The 12,004-nt window shown below is 41.3% G+C and overlaps 1 protein-coding gene across 2 annotated transcripts in view; it reads left to right on the forward strand.

Moving 5' to 3' along the window:
* Positions 1-12,004, forward strand: part of LOC149318427 (slit homolog 1 protein-like) — a 169,190-nt gene that overhangs the window by 72,007 nt on the left and 85,179 nt on the right. Inside the window, exon 1 of one of the 2 annotated variants that reach the window (XM_089509673.1) lies at positions 4,633-4,713. The exons of the other annotated variant lie outside the window; for it this stretch is intronic. Within the exon in view, the coding sequence (XP_089365799.1) occupies positions 4,664-4,713 (50 nt within the window). The 5' untranslated portion in view covers positions 4,633-4,663. Of the gene's footprint in view, positions 1-4,632; positions 4,714-12,004 lie in introns of those variants that run through there. 2 annotated transcript variants of the gene reach the window in all.

Consider the following 12,004-nt stretch of genomic DNA (forward strand, 5'->3'; position numbering starts at 1 on the left):
CAAACACATTCAAGATATGCAGAGTTTTATCCTGTTTTATCCCAGGTCTATCTGGTTATTCACACAGCCAACAACGTGAACCTTTCAGGAAAACTCAAGGAAAAAACTGAGATCAATTATCCTGGGCTTTGTGCGTGTTTTGGCAGCTCCCCTCCTTCCTAATTTTTCATTGGATGCACTCGAAATTCATGTGAACAACAGATTCAACCCACATTCTACTGGGATTATTTTCATCATCTGAATAACTCCTTAGATACTTTCAGTTCAGGCAAAATTGGATAGAAACTGATCCTGAGAAAGTGGATGTGATCTCTCTGTACACATTACAAATACTTGGAACAAAGGGCTTCTTGCTACACCCGATTGCCCTTTGTTTTCCATCAAAAAACAGGCTATACCAAAGGACAAGAAAGAGGGGACCACATATCTCTACTTTGCATAACAGAAAAGCTTGGTTTACAGCATTACTCTCGCGAGAACAGTCTTTCATGTCAAATCAGTGTACTTATGTTTGGTGTTCTCTAGAAAAGCATGCCAGGTGTTCTTTCATATATATTACACCATTTGGTCTCATACCCCAGATGTACACTAACATTAAACCCATTCTGTCCTGGCATTTCCTCATGAGACTTTCTCCTATTGTGAAAGTAGAGGGTGACTGATCGATGATATGTAGGATAAAAGAAATTAAGGTTTGTACCAAATTAAGGCAGGGCAGCTGTCTAAATGGAAACATGGGAACAGAGTATTATGCTTAATTTACTCAGAATCTGTACTATTGAAGGGTATGTGATCCATTTAATATCTTTCTTTCCTACTTTTATACTATCACATATGAACCTTAAAAGTACTGTAGTATCCAGTTAATAAATTAACTACGGATTACAGCCTCTTATCTTTTTACAGGCTGCACAAATCGTTCAAGTATTACCTTTCTTTCCTCTTTGGCATTCAAAATTGTCTTAACTTTTATTCTGCACATGACAGAGTTATTTGCAATTAAATAAAACATGACAGGAAAGCACATAGGCCAAGAAAGTGTGTGTGTGTGTTGTCAGTGCAAACCTTGAGTATTTGAAATTGAGTCCTCATTATCGCTCTCCCGAATGATACTTCTAAGAGCTGTAGCCTCTCAGTGTAACAGTCATGTTCAGTACTCAGCCACCAGCGTTTGCTTAGTGACACATAGTTAAATATTTATTCCTTCTGCTGCACCACTCCTCCTCCCCCAACTCAAAGTACATTAGACATTAAAATGCCCCTCCCCTGGACAGCATGTAGCTCCTGGACCCTGACAGCAAAAACTATCATTTGTACCTGTGAATTATTGATAAGCTATCAGACAAGTCAGGACTTGGAATAGTCATGCTGTTTGGGTAAAGAAGGTGTTGGGGCTGACCTTATGTTGTTTGGGGGAAAGGGATTAGTGGCTGGAGTGAAGCTTACCAGCCTCAGTGCTGACAGTTACAAACAAATCCATTGAAATATGCTTTGAGATTTCCTCTTTAGCTCAGAAGCCACATGTGGTTGATGGTATGACATGGACCATATGCAAGACATTGTCAGAAAAAGGACTGTCATAGCCAGTGTGGCATAGTGATTAGAGTGTTGTACTAGAACTGGGGAGGCTCTGCATTTGAATCTCCACTCACGTCCGATCTGTATGGCAAAAATAATGCAGTCTGACACCACTTCAACTGCTATGGCTCAATGCTATGGAATTCTGGGATTTGTAGTTTTGTGAGATATTTGGTCTTCTCATTCAGAGAGCTTTGGTGCCACAATAAACTACAAATCTTTGGATTCCCTAACATTCAGCCATGGCAGTTAACTCATTGTCAAACTGCATTATTTCTGCAGTGCAGATTAGATCTTAGTCATGATCTTGCTATGTTACCTGGGACCAAGCTAAATCTACCTGACATAGGTGGTGAAAAGCCCTAATATGAAGGCTAACCCAAAGCCCTGCTTCAAACCATCTCATCTTCCGCCTTTTCTGTTTCTTGGTCATATGGACAGTCTGAAAATGTACAGGTCCATCAGCTGCCATCAGGATTAGACCATATAAACAGTTTTGAACACCCTATCTTAGGTTTCTGGGATGTATGGTTCTTATTGTATACTAAGATGGCATTAGGACTTGATTGCATTTCTGATGCATTATATAGATAAAGGAAATAGGACCTTGTCCTGGTTTTAGTGCATCTTGGTATATATGCTCTCTCTGTTTCCACAGGGGAAGTTATCCCAACAGACAGTAGTAAAAAAAAAAAAAAAATCCAGCTTCACTGCTCTGTATGTAATTATAGTACCATAGTCTAAATAATTCTTTGCAGTTCATGGAAATCTAAAATTTTCTTAATACTGAAAAATGCAAGAGATAGTAAATATTTAAACATGTAATGTCCCTGGCTCCCCAAAGTGTGTAGAAACTGATAGCTGAAAGCAAGTTGTACCTCCCTAAACCCAGCAATATGTAGAAATGAAGTTTTGTGAATAAATAGAGAAGATGAGTGTTCCACAGATAGTGAAAACATTAAAGGGGCATGATTTATTATTTTCTAATAAAAGAAAATTTCTAAAGTGTGAGCATACTGTATGTGCCCACTTGAAAGGAGGTATAGACATGATAGTGGGAGTGTTCTGTGCCTGTGCCACAGTTTTGTTAGAAAACTCTTAAGAATTTAAAGGGGCGACAAGAGCCATCTAGTGTAACCCCTTGCCATGCAGGGATACACAAGTACAGCACTCTTGAAATATGCCCATCTATCCTATGTTTAAAGACCTCCAACATTGGAGAGTCTACCATCCTTTGAGGTACTCCATTCCACTGTTAAATGGTTCATACAATTCTTCCTAAAGTTCAGGTAGAATAACTTTTCATAGAATCATAGAGCTGGAAGAGACCGCAAGGGCCATCCAGTCCAACCCCTTGCGATGCAGGAAATCCAGATCAAAGCATCCCCGACAGATGGCCATCCAGCCTCCGTTTGAAGACCTCCAAGGAGGGAGACTCCACTACACTCCGAGGAAGTGCATTCCACTGTCGAACAGTCCTTACTGTCAGGAAGTTCCTCCTAATGTTGAGGTGGAATCTCTTTTCCTGCAGCTTGCATCCATTACTCCGGGTCCTAGTCTCTGGAGCATCAGAAAACAAGCTTGCTCCCTCCTCAATATGACATCCTTTCAAATATTTAAACAGGGCTATCATATCACCTCTTAACCTTCTTTTCTCCAGGCTAAACATCCCCAGCTCCCTAAGGCGTTCCTTCTTAGGCATTTTCTTGTAATTTGAATCCGTTAGTTTGTGTTCTAAAAGAAGGAGAGTCCATCACACTCTGAGGCCTTCTATTCCACTGTCAAACCGTTTTTAAAGACATTCTTCTTAATGTTTAGGTGAAATCTCTTTTCTTGTAATCTGAATTCATTGGTTTGGCTTCTAGTCTCTGGAGCAGCAGCAAACAAGCTCCATCCATCTTCTACATGAAATCCCTTCAGACACTGAAAGATTACTGTCATGCCACCTCTCAGTCTTTTCTTTCCTAATCTAAACATACCTAACTCCCATGTCATTCCCCATAAAGTTTGGTTGCCAAACTTATGATGATCTTGGTTGCTTTCTCTGACCAAATTCCATTTTGTCAATATCCTTTTTTGAATGGTGATGCCAAGAACTGTAGTGTCACAGGATAATTGTAGCAGGTGTGAGATGTATGACTAACAGAATATTTTTATATGGTTATGCAGTCTTTTATTCCATTATAGTTTAGAATATTCAGTTATATATTATGTATAAAATTTGAAAATAGCTCTGATCACCAAAAGAAAAAAAAATCAAAATACATATTAGGGCATTGCTTTTAATAAGGCCAATTAAAAACTCACAAAATGTGCTGGCTTTCAGGCTTTACAGAACTCTTCATCATGCAAGATCAAAGCATGTTCTCTGTATGTAAATTCAGGGGTTAATGAGACATGGATATACAAATTAATGCTTATTCAGTACTGAATTATTTTTAAAGGTAAAGGTAGTCCCTTGACATGAAATTCTAGTTGTAACTGTAGGGGGCGGTGCTCATCTCCGTTACTAAGCCGAAGAGCCAGCATTGTCTGAGGACGACTCCGATGGTCATGTGGCCAGCATGACTGCACCAAACACTGTCACCTTCCCACCGAAGTGGTACCTATCTATCTACTTGCATTTGCTTGTTTTTAAACTACTAGGTTGGCAGAAGCTGGGACTAGTGACAAGAACTTGCCCTAACATATGGCACTTGGGACTTGAATTGAAACCTTCCGATCTTCCGATTGTTAGGCTTGACGTCTTAACCACTAAGCCACCACATAATTACACCAGCATAATTATTCATGTTACCTACTTTGCCACCATCAGACTTTTCTCTGCACCATCCTCAGAGCTCACATGTCTGCTACTGTCTTCCTCGAGCCCAATCACTTTGATAGATATGTAATCCTACAGAAAATACAAAACTTTTTTGTCACTATCGTATAATCTTGAAGCTTTTACAGTGCACTCATCCTTTAGCAAACCTTATGTCATTGAAATGTTTCCGCATGGCTTCTTCCCTCTTTTTTCTTATTCATGCCGCTGCCCCCTGATAAAGATGGAAAGAAAGAATAGCTGCAAGATACTTGTCCAGGAATGCTGCCAACACACACTCACACGGCTGATAAGAGCCTGCTGGGCAAAAGGTAAATATGCCGAGCTGCCAAGAAGCAGTCCTTCAGCAACAATGCCAAACTATGTCCAAAGAGAGTAAGCCACTAGCCAGTCCAAAGTTCAGGATTACAGAGAGCAATACTACCAGTCCAGTCCGAGGTCAAGAATACCAGAGAGTTGGTCAGCGAGTCCGATCTGAGGTCAAGGATTCAAAGGCAATCAAAGGTCTAGGAAGCCAGGAGTCAGATCAAGCAGCATTCACTAATGAGAACTAATTGTCTCTGGCAAGAGAGCTCAGTGTCTGCCAGGTGTCTTATATCTAGCTCCCTTATCACAGCTGCTGATTGCCTAATGAGCCTTCTCAGCAAGCCTCTTGCAACGTCAAAGGCACACAATTTACGATCTCCTCTGGCTAAAGGTAGGAACCTCAATGCTCTGCTGCTCTATGTCTCCCAAGTCTGACACTTCTACTGGGGCAAGGCTGGGCTGCTGAGCCCCAGGCTCCACTGGAGAAGACCGCACAGAGCTAGGTTGGCTGAGCCAAATCCTCTGGGGCTGGGAGAGCAGAGCTGGGACCTGGCAGGGCAGAACTGGGCCTGGCACAGCCTCAGGTTCCTCCTGCACCTGAGGAGCTGAGTCCTCCTCCTTGTCCTCCGAGTCCTCCTCATAGCTGGCCATGACAATACTTTTCCAACTGGTATTGTTAGGATCTGCCCACATGGAAACATCCTGTGCTACCTCTGTGTCCTGTACAGTACCTAGTGAACTATTGTCTGTAAATATGTACATGTATGAGTGTGGGTGTGTGACCTCAAGTTGCCTGTGGATGTATGGCAACCCCATTAATTATTCATTCTTAGGCAAGGAATATTCCGCAGTGGTTTTGCCAGTTTCTTCCTCTGAATTACAGCCTACAGCACGTGGTATTTGTTGGCAGTCTGCCATCCAAGTACTAACCAGGGCTGACCCTGCTTAGCTTCCAAGATCAGACAGTATCTTATGTCTTTAGGGTATTTAAGCCTTCATCTAACATGTATTTACATAGTGCAAGTCATAGATGTTTGTGATGATTGTACTCTGGGCTAATATTCTACCTTCTAGCTTACTATGTTGGAATACTGATGACTATAGGTTTTAGCTGTTTGTGTGTTTCACCTATTGAAAACCTTATACTTTATACAGGTGGCTACATTGGGTAGCCATTAATTAATCTGAGTAATGGGAGGAAGTCTAGGTGGACAGCTGACTCCCAGACGTAAACTCATGTTTACGTCTAGAAATTTAGGTCAAGAAATTGATCCTCACAACCTGAGTTGACTTATCCATGGGTCATAGAATCATAGAAACATAGAGTTGGAAGAGACCACAAGGGCCATCCAGACAGCCTCCTGCCATGTTAAATTCAAAGTATTCCCGACAGACAGCCTTCTAATCTCTGTTTGAAGACTTCTAAGGAAGGAGACTCCACCACACTCCAAAGGAACGTTTCCACTGTCGAACAGCCCTTATTGTCAGAAAGTTCCTCCTAATGTTAAGGTGGAATCTTTTTTCCTGTAGCTTGCATCCATTGTTCCAGGTCCTATTCTCTGCAGCAGCAGAAAACAAGCTTCCTCCATCCTCAATATGGCATCCCTTCAAATACTTAAACAGGGCTATCATATCACCTCTTAACCGCCTCTTCTCCAGGCTAAACATACCCAGACCCTTCACCATTTTTGTCACCTTCCTTTGGACTCCCTCCAACTTGTCAACATCCTTTTTGAATTGTGGTGCCCAGAACTGGACATTCCAGATGAGGCCTGACCAAAGCAGAATAGAGTGCCACTATTACTTCCCATGATTTAGTTACTATACTTCTGTTGATGCAGCCTAGAATCATATTGGCCTTTTTAGCTGCCGCATCATACTGTTGACCCAAGTTCAACTTGTGGTCTACTTGGACTCCTAGATCCTTTTCACATGTAGTCTCATTCAGCCAGATGTTTCCCCATCCTATATCTATGCATTTCATTTTTTTTTTGCCCTAAATGCAGTACCTTACATTTCTCTGTGTTGAATTTCATTTTGTTAGCTTTGGCCCAGCTTTCTAATCTGTTAAGGTCATTTTTAATTTTCATCCTGCCCTCTGGGGTTTTAGCTGTTTTCCCTAATTTGGTGTCATCTGCAAATTTGATAAGTATGCCCTCTATTCTTTCATCTAAGTCATTGATAAAGATGTTGAATAGCACTGGGCCCAGGACAGACCCATGTGGGACCCCACTGGTCACTTCTCTCCAGGATGAAAAGGAGCCATTGTTGAGCAACCTTTGAGTTCAGCTGGTCAACCAATTACAAATCCATGTAACAGTTACCTTGTCTAGTATACATTTTACAAACTTGTTTGCAAGAACGTCATGGGGAACCTTGTCAAAGGCATTACTGAAATCAGGATATACCATATCCACAGCATTCCCTTCATCTAACAAACTGGTAATTTTATCAAAAAAAGAGATCAGATTTGTCTGGCATGATTTGTTTCTCTGAAACCCACGTTGACTTTTTGTGATTATGGCATTGCCTTCTAGATGTTCACAGACTCTCTGTTTAATGATCTGCTTTAGAATCTGTCCTGATATTGATGTCAGACTAATTGGACAATAATTGTTTGGATCCTCTTTTTTCCCCTTTTTGAAGATGGGAACAACATTTGCCCTCCTCCAGTCTGCTGGCACTTCTCCTGTTCTCCACGAGTTCTCAAAGATTATTGCCAATGGCTCTGAGATTACATTTGCCAGTTCTTTTAATATCCTTGGATGTAGTTCATCTGGTCCTGGTGACTTAAATTCATTTAGATTAACCAGGTATTCCTGTACTACATCTTTACTTATTCTGTGCTACATTTCCCTTATTTTGCCCTCTGCTCCATTTTCCTCAGATTGAGCACCCTTTTTCTTTTGTGAGAACAGTGAGGTAAAGAAGGTGTTGAATAGTTCTGTCTTTTCTCTGTCCCCTGTTAGAACTTCTCCATCTTCTCCATACAATGCATTTCCCCTTCATCTTCCTTTTGCTGTGGACATACCCAAAAAAGCCCCTTTTATTGTTCTTAACTTCTCTAGCAAGCCTGAGCTCATTCTGTGCTTTAGCTTTCCCCACTGTACCCCTACATGTGCTAGTATTTGTTTGAATTCCTCATTAGTGATTTCCTCCTTTTTCCATTTCTTATACATCTCCTGTTTAAAACCTAGTTCAGTTGAAAGTCTTTAATAATCAAATCTGGTTTCTTGAGACTCCTCCCATTTTTCCTCCTCATTGGAATAGTTTGAGATTGTGCCTTCACTATCTCCCTTTTGAGAAACTCCCATCCATCTTGAACTCCCTTCTCCTTTAGTATTCCTGACCACGGGATCACTCCCAGTGTTTTCCAAAATTTATTGAAGTTGGCTCTCCTAAAAACTAGAATATGTGTTTGACTAAGTCTGGCTTCTTCTTTCCACTGTATAACAAACTCCAAGAGAACAAGGATCCCACCACTTGCACTTGTAAATGGAAATGGTCTATCTTAATTCTTATTGAAAAGAAAGAACCATCCTCTGGTGAAGGCCAAGAGTATAATCTGTCCTGGAAGCACCAATCTCCTCTGCTCTCTCATCCATCCAGTTTTACGATTATGTCTGCTGGAATTTTGTAAGTTCTTTGACATTTTACTTTGCTTCATCCTTTAAATCCTTTGCTATATGCCTCTATGTTTTGCCCTTAACTTATCCATGGGTCATAGCAAAATCCATCATTTCAGCCCCAAAACTTGCCCTTAGTTTATACATGAGGTCAACTTAAAGTCAAGTATATATGGTAGTCATCTTTTGCCAGCAGAAGGAGGGAAATCTGCAACACATTGCTTACAGCTCAAAGACATTAGCTGAAGCCTTTCCCCATCCCCATCTTCCCCCACTTAGTCCTGGCCCATTCCCTCAAATCTGGCAGGCAGCAGCACAGGGCAAGGCTATTCCAATATTGACTTTGAAGTGTGAATTTCAAACCCTTGTGGCCTTTTTATTATCTTGCCTGAGTCTGACAAGGAGAGCAGAGAATGCAAGAAGATGAAACAGTTTAGTTTTTCAAAGACTGACACTGCTGGGTTCACTTCCCCATCCCAAACAGTTGGTAGGCAATTATACAGTACTTTTTCTCTGCACTGATTCTCCCTCCCCTGCTGGAAAGAGAGGCTAGAAGGGTCATGGTATGCTCCCCTGCACCACACCCAGGGAACAGGCAGTCCTTGTGACTTGCTAGCTTCAGTGGCTTTTTCTACCAAAGTTTGGAATGGAAGTGATGACATTGTTAGCAGCCTTAGCATGGTATAGTGTGCCTGTGTTATACGTGGGTGCGCTTTACGCTGTCTTGAGCGTATGAGGCTGAAGCCGTGGGGAGCGCGCGGGGCAGCACGTCCCATTCAATTTAATGGGCGTGCATGCCCGTGGTGCCCCACACGGCGCCACGGTGCCGCACCGCCGTTCACAAGCTCCATTGTTTCCAATGGGGCTTGAGCATAGGCGGAATTCGCCTTATGCGGGGGGGTCTGGAATGGATCCCCCGCGTAAGGCGAGGGCCGACTGTATACATGTAGAACACTGGCCCCATACAGTCAGGCCAAAATAAAGCTGCTTCGGGTCACTTTGGAGGTATGCTGTTTAAATGATGCATGCGTACTAAGAGTCCAGAAGCTGCACCAAAGTCCCGATCCAGTCCTAAGTATTGGAGCAACTTTATTTTGGCCAGTCTTTTGGGGCCACTGTCTATTATATTTGCATGTCTGACCCATAATGGGAATGGTAGTCCAAGGCTAGCATAATACCTGAGCATGGTGTTTTCATATGTAGCCTCATTTGCTCTTGTAACTATATTAACATCTTTTTTGCTCTGTCTTTGAGAATAATCACACAACTTGGCATGTTTCCTTTTTTAGCTAGAGGCCAGGATTCCAATTCTCAGCAGTCAACTCTGTTTGCTTAGCCCAGTGAGCTGTATCTGTGACTGTGTAGTAACTATACAATATGTGTGTGCTTACCGGTGATGTAGTGTCTCCGGCTGCTCACTTTTTGTCCCATGATGAATCTCTAACCCTAATAAATGGTCTGCAGGAGGCAGATGGTGTCCTCCTTCCTGTCTGAGAAGAGAGATGTATGAAGATTGCTCACTCAGCCAAAAAGACACGTTTTCCTTGGTTCCATGACAGTGGACAGGGGGCTAGTTTCCAGAGCCCACTGTATCTAACGGGGTGGCAGAAATACCTTAAGATTCCTGCAATATTTAATTAGCATACAGCTCTCTAAGCACTAGGCAGGAAATGTGTTTGCTAATTAGACATTGTTGATTTCATACTCAGAATCATAATGAATGCCTGGCGGTTGCCCAGAGCAGAATTCCTTCCTTATTTCTATGCATATATTCCATTTCCTACCAGCTGGGGCTAGCATGTCTGTGGGGCTAGTACGTTCATTGGGTGCCTCTTTGTAGTTTGCGATAGTGGTGTAACAGCAAATATTCCTAAGCAATGATATGGATGCTCTCTTCATCTCATCCAAAATGAATAAGAGAGGAAACTGGGACCATTTTGTTACAAATGAATTCAAAACAATTACTGATTCACACACTGATATTTACAGGCTTAAAATGAATCAGAATCAGGCCTGTTAATTAGGACACTCTTCCGTCGCAAAGGTGAATTATTCCGCGAGAGGGCAGGGGATCTATCTGTTCTGGGAACTTTAATAAATCTGCAATTCCTAGAGTTATATCACTAATTATTTGATTTGATTTGATGAATAACACCAATTTAACTGTGGATGTTTATGTACCCATCATCTTCTCTCTCCTCCCACCCTTCCCTTTTAGCCCTGCTGTTTTACACTAGAGTTTGTTGACATCCAAACATCTCAGTGCTAAGTCCATTGTTTAATTTCTGGCTGGAAGACAGATATAAACTAAGGACTGCTTCAAATATGATGACATTCTACAGATAAATTGCATGTATATGAAACTGTACATGAATTGTAGGTAGACCATAACAAGACCCAAGGGCTATCTAATCTCGCTTCTTGTTACCTGTTATTTTTTAAAACCTATTATTGATTGTTAATTAAAAAAAACAATTAGAGTATTTGTAAATTGCTTTGATGGCAACAACAACAATACCCACAATGATCAAATAGATGCCACTGGAATGCAGTCAAAGCTGAAAAATGTCTACTATTGTTGCATCCCAGCAACCAATATTCAATAGATTATTTTTTCTAAATTTGCAAGTTCCACCTATCCTGTGGAGAGGTTATGAACTGCATTTAAGTGTATTGATGTTTAAAATTTTTAATGCCATACTAAGTCCACACAAAGTTAAATTCATCTGTGGTCTTTAGATATTGTGATTATACCTATACTGCAGATTATCTCTCTTCATCACCAGTATGAAAAACAAGTTATATAAAGAAAAGTTGATGGAACTGTTTATGTTTAGCCTGGAGAAGATAGGTCTAACAATGCAGTGGAGAGCACATGATAGCACCCTTCTTATACTTGAAGAGCTGTCATGTAGAAAGAAAGAAAAAACAACAACAACAACAACAACTCTCCCTTTAGATTGTAGGACTAGATCTAATGGGTTTAAATCATACAGTGTAGATTTCAGTTGAACTGTGGAGGAATTTTTTTGGCGAAAGCAATCAGATAAAGGAACCAGTTGTTTAGAGGAGAGGTGATCTCTTTCTTGTTGGAAATCTTTAAGCAGGTGCTGAATTTACTTATTTGAGCATGCCCTTTACTGAATTTCTTGCACCAAGCAAGATTGGACTAGAACTAGATCAAGGATGGGCAACTGTTGGCGGACACAAACATGGCCTTGGGGGCCACATGAGATCTTTGGGCTGCCATCTACCTTTGGATTAGGTTGTCTAGAAGTCCCCCTACCCTTAATCCTGTGATTTCATCTTGTACTGTGTAGGTTCACATTACCTAATTACCTGTTTCTTCCATTATTCCAAATGTCCCGTAGTGAAAGGCGTATGCATCCTGATGCTACATAATTTCCTGATAATGTTTTAAAGATCTGTGGTTTTGCACCCAAATGTTTCTGCTGTGTTTTAAGTATTGTGAAGGAAGTAGTTTTGGGGACAAGCATTTCCACAAATGAAGATAGGGGCAATGAGAGAGGTCCTGAGAACTCTCAGAACATAATTGAGATGTCCACTTCTTGCTTTCGTGACATCTTGCCAGCTGGGAAACTGGATAGCCCCATGTTGTGCACACTACAGTCACCAAAGCAGTGTGTTTGATATGAGGCCCCCTGTAGTT

This window comes from Sceloporus occidentalis, unplaced genomic scaffold (assembly GCF_023333645.1).
Source record: "Sceloporus occidentalis isolate IW3139 unplaced genomic scaffold, rSceOcc1.0.p SCAF_2, whole genome shotgun sequence".
Taxonomy (NCBI): domain Eukaryota; kingdom Metazoa; phylum Chordata; class Lepidosauria; order Squamata; family Phrynosomatidae; genus Sceloporus; species Sceloporus occidentalis.